This window comes from Ruditapes philippinarum, unplaced genomic scaffold (assembly GCF_026571515.1).
Source record: "Ruditapes philippinarum isolate M1 unplaced genomic scaffold, ASM2657151v2 ctg15490_1_1_1_1, whole genome shotgun sequence".
In the NCBI taxonomy this organism is placed as follows: Eukaryota; Metazoa; Mollusca; class Bivalvia; order Venerida; family Veneridae; genus Ruditapes; species Ruditapes philippinarum.
The window spans coordinates 13,444-22,463 of NW_026865139.1; the positions used below are offsets into that span (position 1 = coordinate 13,444).

At 30.9% G+C, this 9,020-nt stretch overlaps 1 protein-coding gene across 1 annotated transcript; it reads left to right on the forward strand.

Moving 5' to 3' along the window:
* Window positions 1-275: 275 nt before the first annotated feature.
* Window positions 276-7,132, forward strand: LOC132727968 (cyclin-J-like; the record flags this gene model as incomplete). The annotated part of the gene is made up of 3 exons (XM_060713572.1): window positions 276-473; window positions 5,867-6,167; window positions 6,938-7,132. Coding segments are annotated over exons 2-3 (487 nt in total), but the record flags the coding sequence as incomplete, so codon positions are not given.
* Between the last annotated feature and the right edge of the window lie 1,888 nt (window positions 7,133-9,020).

Consider the following 9,020-nt stretch of genomic DNA (forward strand, 5'->3'; position numbering starts at 1 on the left):
TTGTGTGAACAAAATTTTGTGTTTGACATTATACTGTGAATAACAATTTTGAGTAGTTTTAGGTAAATGTCTATCCTAACCAACTAATTAACCCCTGAAGGTGACATTAGTTGCCTACAAACCTCCACATTTCCTCCAAAATTCATAAGCTTTTTGCAATACCCATTAAGTGATTTGACAGTTTTTGACATGTGTTGTGAAAACATGGTGATTAACAATGGGGTGTCCAGCCTTATCAGATCTAATATATAATCTGGTTATAATATTTTTACTGTAGAAGAAAAAGCTATGGGTGGGTTTAACTCTGTAAAGTCAATGGTGCATGCAATAAGTGGGTAAAATTGCAGATATTGGTCATAATTTTGTATACATGTTAAGAAAAAAAAGACTATTACAAAATTGTATATCATACTGTACAGAGTAACTGGTCAACAGTTTTTTTTCGTCAGAACTTCTTATACATTACAGGACAGGTAATATGAACTTATTTTCTGGTCAAATAATTGTATCATATAAAACTTGTATAGTTATTAATTAGATAGTTAAAATGATAAATGGATCTTAAATGTTTAACTGAGAAACATGTTTGTTAAGGGTAAAGACAATAATGTTAATAACATAAATATAATTTTATTATTTTTATGTTAAGACAAAATCATACTTAAAATTTATAAAAGTAAAATTATGTGTTTTCTTAATCTGTTTATATATGTAAAATGATGTTACATACTTATGAATAAATATCATTTTATATAATGCATATTACATACTTAAAGTATTTAAAAGACCAAGACTAATTGTGTAATTATGCTTATATCCTTTTCGTTTAAGATTTGTTTATATTTTTAAAAAAATGTGTTTTGGACTGTTTTAGTGTATAAATTTCTAAGAAAATGCTGATATGTTTTTCCTATAGCAAAAGCAATAATTATATTTATTTAAAACCCTTATTATTGGCCATAGACTTGTCAGAAATGATAAAACTTCTCAAACAATTTGTGAGCTTCAGAGCCAATTTTTTGCTTGATTGTAAGCGGAAAACTTTAATTATAAAAAGATAATGTTTAGGGGAAGCCGGCCTTAAACAGCCCTTGCTAAAAAAAGAATAAAGGGCCTTGAAAAGTGTATTGTAATAATCTTTTTATGAAATATTTTGACATTGATCAGGGATCTATTTAATAGTCTTAACATATAAAGTTGGTACCTGAAGTACACTATCTCCCTGTTATGATATGATTTTAATCTACATGCTTAAATGGTTCATAGACTTTTAATATTGTTGGTGCTCTTTGAAGACAGAATTTTCTCTAAGATATAGAGGATATTGAATGAGTGTAAGTTCAATACTGAATTTATTGCACAAGTTGAATAAAATTATATTATGCGAGCCAGAGGCTCGCATAATATTATTTTATTCAACGAGTGCAATAAATTCAGTAATGAACTTACACGAATTTAATATTCTATTTATCGCATACCCAAAATAAAGACCATTTAAAGTGAAAAAAGAGTCATTTTTCATTGACGCGCCTATAGTATAACGCCATTTAGCGCGTCTTTACAACATGTTTGTATAACGCTAATGACGTCACGTCAAAATATATGCACGGCCGTGCAATACCATATTTACGGAGTCGCAAAATCGGCACGGGTGCGTGATAAAGCTATACAATGTACTTTTATTAAAGTTCACTGTGTCTAGACTGGAAATCTAGATTAAGGTATTAACAGATAATGATATTAATTTTATATTTCATATATTTTGAACATATGATGTGTTTATATTAAATTATTATATATGGTTAGATGGAATTGGATGTTATTTCTAAAATTTCTGATTACCTGTTAGGGGACTAGGGCCTGGGCCCTTAGATAGGGGAATTTTGGGTTGTTTTAGAAGAAAACAGTAAATTTTGTCTGTCAACAAAAATACTCATTATGTAATTGTTAAGTATTACATACTCTTTTTTTTTTGCAAAAAAGCAAATTTCAATATTATGTTGTTAAGGGTCTTGTTTGCTATAGGCTGGTAATAAAAATATATTATTTTTTTCTTGGAATTTTTCAAATATAGAGATAAAATAAATGTTAATTAGGAAGGGGAACTGGGCGGAATTTTGGCCCTGAAAATGTTGAAAATAGATTCCCTGTGTTTTGTTTGACTTATATGTGCTCATTTAACATTTTTATAAGCAACCTACTTTTGAAGTAATATATTTGGCTCTGTGGAAATTATATGTAGGTAAATTATCACCATTTTTGTGCTTCAAATTAAACCTAAGGGCATGACTGATGACATGTCCATGTTGACAGCTACTTTTTGTTGTGCCTAAACATACAGATGGACCCCTTCATTAAAACATAAATAAAATACGTGCATGAAATTAATCATTTTAGATATGAAATTTTAAATCTGAAATATCTTATTATCTTATATAATAAAAAGCTACTGGAGTATAAATTTACTGTATAATTTAAGTGTACTGACTGCTCTATAATATATTATTTAAGTAATGTATAGAGTCATAATTTATTGATAAATATACTATTTGCGCAATATGTCACTAACATGCTGTCTTTAAACAAAAGAAAGAGGCCTGAGTTTTATGACATGTCAGTGACATACTGATATAGTAACGTTTAATATAATATTGTAACATACTGATATAGTAACGTTAATATTGTAACATATGGCGAAATGTAGTTTATTATTGCCCATGATAGTCATAAGACAGGCTGTATATATATTATACACATGTGTGTTTTACACCATTCTGATTAATGGGAATTGTCAAGTTTTCTAATCACTTATAATAGTTGTATGCTTTTAGGGCATAATTTTTCTGGTAGAATATGTCATAGATAACAATCTGTGTAAACAAGCTAGCTGCTTGTGTAATATTACACAATATTGTAAAAGTAGTGCCCAGTGCACATTTGATTACCAATGTGAAATGACCCTCGTAGTTAAATTGGCTTCTTATTGAACAAAATATTTTCGGTACTTCAAAGGAATATAATATTATTGTATTTTCTAACACTGGATTATATGGTTAATACTTTTTTGTGCGAGTTATTTTTTGATTTCAATGCTTTTCCTATATACTTGTCAAAATGGAAATATTAAGTGCAGATAAAAATTTATGTATTATATAGGGTGTGAATTTGATTTTAGTTAACTTGATTATAAGGGTCTGTTTCACGGAATGAAGGATTTAAGAGTGATTAGACTTGTAAAAATTGATTTTTTATTTCAAGGCATTTAAGCCTTCATATATAATCTAAGTATTTATGGGGCCTTGAGTGAGATAAAATGTTTTCAGCATTTAATTCTGAAGAAGATTTGTAATTAATTTTAAATAAAAAGAATAAAAGATAGTACTTGAAATAAATTTTTGATAAAAATAGCCTTAATTCCCTAATACAGTGCAAGAGGTGGTAGATTTAATCATCTATCATTCATTTTTATGCCACCGCAGCATCTGCGATGCGGTGGCATATAGCGATTCACCTGTGTGTGTGTTTGTTTGTGTGTGTGTGTGTTATATAGATTATATAGTGAACTTAAAAAATCTTCTTGTGAAAAACCACTAGTCCAATTTCAACCAAACTTGGCAGGATTGATCCTTGGGTGAAGGGCTTCCAAAGTTGTTCAAAGAATTTCATTCCATGCAGAAATCTGGTTGCCATGGCAACCGAAAGGAATTATAAGACTAAATTTAAAAAATCTTCTTGGAAATACCCAAAAGGCCTAGAGCTTAGATATTTTGCATAAGGCATTGTCTGGTAGACCTCTACCAAGATTGTTCAAATTATAGCCCTGGGTTCAAAATCTGCGCCGCCCCGGGGGTCATTAATTTTCACTATATGTAGATATAGTTAAAACTTAAAATACCTTCTTGTAAAGACCCAAAAGGCCTAAAGCTTAGATATTTTGCATAAGGCATTGTCTGGTAGACCCTAACCAAGATTGTTCAAATTATAGCCCTGGGGTCAAAATTGGCCCCGCCCCGGGGGTCATTGATTTTCACTTTATGTACATAAAGTAAAAACTTAAAATACCTTCTTGTAAAGACCCAAAAGGCCTAGAGCTTAGATATTTTGCATAAGGCATTGTCTGGTAGACCTCTACCCAGATTGTTCAAATATAGCCCTGGGGTCAAAATCGGCCCGCCCCGGGGTCATTGGTTTTCCTTATATGTATATAGTAAAAACTTATAGTAAAAACTTTAAAAAAATTTCTTCTAGCAATTAACAAATGCTAGAGGTTAGATATTTTGCATGAAACATTGTGAAGTAAACTTCTAGCAAGATTGTTCAAATTAGAGCCCTGGGGTCAAAATTGCCCCACCCCGGGGGTCATTGATTTTCAATATATACATATAGTAAAAAATCAAAAAATCTTATTGTCTGAAGGTACAAGGCTTAGAGCTTTAATATTTGTTAAATGATATCATCTTTAGGTACGCTACCAAAGTTGTTCAAATTTTGCCTCTAGTGTCAAAATTAGCCCCGCCCAAGGGGCCATAGGTTTTCCTTATATGTATATAGTAAAAACTTAAAAAATCATCTTCTCTAAATTTACAAAGACTAGAGTTAAGATATTTTGCATGAAACATTATGTAGTGAACCTCTAGCAAGATTGTACAAATTATAGCCCTGGGGTCAAAATTGGCCCCACCCCCCAGGGGTCATTGATTTTCACTATGTACATATATTAAAAAATCTTCTTGTCTGAAGAAACAAGGCTTAGAGCTTTGATAGTTGGTATATAATATCATCTATGGGTCCTGTACTAAAGTTGTTTTAATTATGCCCCTAGTGTTAAGATTGCCCTGCCCCAGAGGCGATAGTTTTCCTTATATGTATAAAGTAAAAACTTGAAAAATCTTCTTCTCTGAATTGAAAAATCTTCTTCTGAATTGACAAAGGCTAGAGGTTAAATATATGGCATGAGACTTTGCAAAGTGAACCTTTACCCAGATTGTTCAAATTATAGCCCTGGGGTCATAATTGGTTTTGCCCCGGGTGTCATTGATTTTCATTATGTACATAAGCTACAGCTTAGATATTTGACTTGAAATGTTGTTTGGTGGACTGTATCAAGATTGTTTTGAATTAAACCCTTGGGTCCAAAATTTTGCCTTGCCCAATGGGACAGTGACCTACTTTCTTGTCCTTTGATGTACAGCAATGAAATTTTGACCATGTGCACAGTTTTAGTTGTAAAATTGAACTTTGATATCAGGTGACCTAGATTTTGATGATGTGACGTACTTTCTTGTCCTTTGATGTACAGCTATGAAATTTGAACCATGTGCACAGATTAAATCATTAGGATGTAAAGTGAACTTTGATTTCAGCTGACCTAAATTTTGACAAAGTGTCTTACTGTGTTGTCCTTTGATGTAGTCATGAAATTTAGGCTGTGTGAAATATGACCTTCACCACCAAATTCACTAGACTCGAGTGCATTGATATATTCCTACTCTGATCTTTTATTGAGTTAACAACAGATTTAACCACTAATCTGATAATAAGAATAAGATTGGTCAGGGATCTATGCATTATGACAATCTTCAAAATTGTATAGAAACAAAAAAAATCTGTTCCTACACTACTATTTAGTGTTGTATTAATGCGGTGGCATAGCATTTTTCTCAAATGCAATCTTGTCTTATTAAGTGTCACAGGATCAGTAACATGTTAAAGTCTGGACTGGACTCAAACCCTTACTGACTGCCTCTGAGCCACCTGACTGCTTAGCCCTGAATAGTAAGATTAATTTAGGTAAAGTGATTTTGTCACCAGTTTATATAGTGGCTTTCATGATTTATCATTCAAACATTTTGTATTACATTTTCAGATTAAGTGAATGGGTCACATGATGGCCATAGAGCAAGAGTGGTGGAAGAACAAACTAGCCGAGGATATTTATGCAACATTAAAACTCAAGGAACAAACAATACCTCAGTTTCACGCACAGTCATCACAACTATGGATACGGCGCCACCTGGTGGACTGGTTGGCTGTTATAGTCAGTGAAATTGGAATATGTGCAACTGCTCAGCATTTAGCAGTTTATTTACTGGATTATTTCATGGATGGATTGGAAGTTGAACTTTGTTACATGCATTTGATGGCTCTAACTTGTTTACTTATAGCAGGTACTGGTTTCTTCTTTGACATTTTGAATGGTCATATATCCTTTGTAAACCTTTATTTCACTTTGTCTTTGGATATTATTTATTATTTGTGGGAATACTGCATTGTTCATGCTGAGTATTCTATTCATGGTGATTTATTTTTTACTAAACTAGTAAAAAAATAATCATATACATGTATATCATGGAAGTACAATTCATTCGCAAGAAGTTGTGATGTCACATGGTAAAATTTGTAACCGCAGTTGTAACATGATCATGATTGTTTTCAATTATTTAAAACCTTACTGTAAGTAACTGCCATTTTTAATTTGCAATTAAAGGATATATAAATACAAAAAAGAATAAATGATGAAGTTATTTTCATATTAAATCATATTAAATCAAATATAACTGGATATAAATTGGATATATATTAAACTTGGTTAAACTTGCTAAATTGAAACAAGGTGGTTCAGAAATCAACCCGCACAAAGTGCAAACAGTGATTACATGGTCATTAATCTAAAAAAAAATTTTTAGAGCTCTCTTTTCCATGATCTGTCACATTCTGTGATAGAAATCGCTGTAAATATGAAAAATAATTTTGTATATATATATAATATTATATGAGCTTAGATATGGAACTTTACATTCATTGCTTAGTACTGGTTGGCCCCAGGAACAGATTTGAGAGTGTTTCACTAAGTTTATAGTTTCCAACACAAACAAATCAAACTAAAACAAATTTGTATAAACTAATATGAATTGTATATATACTTGTATGTTTTCAGTAAAATTTGAGGACCATTGTGATAGGATACCTCACTATAATAAACTGAACAGTTATATACCTGTGACCCAGTACAACACCGGTCAACCTTATACTGCTAGACAATACCTCAACATGGAACTTAATATACTCAAATTCTCTTCATTTGAATTATGTATACCAACTGTACCTAACTTTTCTTCCATACTTTCTCAAGGTAAGTAATGTATTTTAATTCATTAAAAGGCATAAAGCATATATCTGATGTAATATTTTTATCAAATATAAATTTATATATTAACAGTATAATTATATAGTTTCCATAATCTTATGGTCGATTCTCAAGAGAGTTTTTACATAGAATGTCTGTGTTATTAAACAAACATGAAAAAGAAATGTAAACAGAAATAAAATATTCTGGAATAAATTATTATGCTGCTAGTTCTTAGTAGGGTTTTTAATCATTAAGCAATGATTTTGTGCATGCGCCAAATACTTTTAAGGCATATTTTTTTCAATACACTTTACAGGCATTTTGGAAGTATTCTTTTTCAAAATTCAAATTGTAATTTTTTGCAGAAGACATTATCACATTATATGCATAATATTGTAATTTTCTTTCACCAATCTCAATTTTTTGAGATGCCTGTTATCATACCTTAAAAGTTTTATGCTGGTTATGATTTTCATATATTAATGTATCTGTAATTAACATTATATATTCATGTACCTTCTGCTTTATTGTCAAACATTGCGAAACATTTTGATATGATTGTTTATTGTAGGTAGCAGTGGATGTAGGATGATTTAAGAGATGGTATACCTATAAACATCAAAATCTACTGTAGAAACTTATCTTGAGAAACATGCCTTCTACTTCCAGGAAATAGTGCTACAAGGTACGCTTCTTGGTAAATGACTGATTTGACCATACCTATTTTTCTGTTATTACCCATAATTTATTCAACTTAGATTACTGATTTTCAAAAATTTTTTGGTGTTTTTGTATAATATTATGAGGGTTGGGAGTGTTTAAGGTTAAAATGCTAAGGTCCAAAAGGGAAATTTAGATTGGAAAAAATGAAAAAAGTCCAAAAAAGCAGCTGAAAGGTTTTAGATAAAACCAATGGCATCTTAATTTCTTGGGCGGAAATGGCAACAGCCTAAAAAATGTGTTTGGCAAATTGTGGATATTAATTTTATGAATTTAAATTCAGGCTGGCATTTTAGCTTTTTTTGTAGATAAAATGTACTGTAAAAAAGTTTAAAGGTTTTGGGCCTTTTTTAACAAATTTTCTAAATTTAAAATAAAGTAAATTATTTGTCCTTTAAATTTTTTGGCAAAAAAAGCAAAAAACCTTTTGGATTGTTAAATTTTTTTTATTGGAAATGTTATATAATTTCAGATCATATTGGGGGAGGTTTAAAGTTCTCCCTTTTGTAGCTGATCTTGGGGTTCCCACCGCAAAAATTGGGCTTAATCTAACACCCAAACTGGACGGAAAAAAAGAAGGAAAATTTAATTGAAACCGGAAAATACTACCTGATAAAAATTAAATTTCCAATTTTTAGAAAGGGATGTTTAGGGTTAAAAATTTAAAGATATGTTTTTTTCCATAATGTGCTGGAAAAAAAAAGTTTTTTTAGGGTTTTTTTCCCCAGTAAAGAGTAGGTCAGCCTGCCCCTCTGCACAAAATATGATCTTGAAAAGGCTTTTATTACTGGGGTTTGGGAGCTTGAAATTTAGGGCACCTTCATTCCCCTTTTGAATGTACTTGTGTGGAAAGCACAGGAATCATGTCACTTTAGTGCTCAAATGCCTGAAGTTGGGTATGGATTGATTAGATATGTTGTCAAAGCCATATGAAATGTAGATAATATGGAAATTTATAAAAAGTTCTCTAAATTTTTATAAATTCTTACGATTATTTTCAAGTTCAAAAAGTTAAGTTTGAGTTCATAAGATTAACAGCTAGCTTAAGGTCTTCAAATGTACCATTTATAAACTATGACATGACATGAATGCCGCTTCAGATGAAAACAAAAATGTTAAAAAGCGGCTTAAAAAAGAAAGCCATAACTAGATAACAATCTGTCAATTTGAA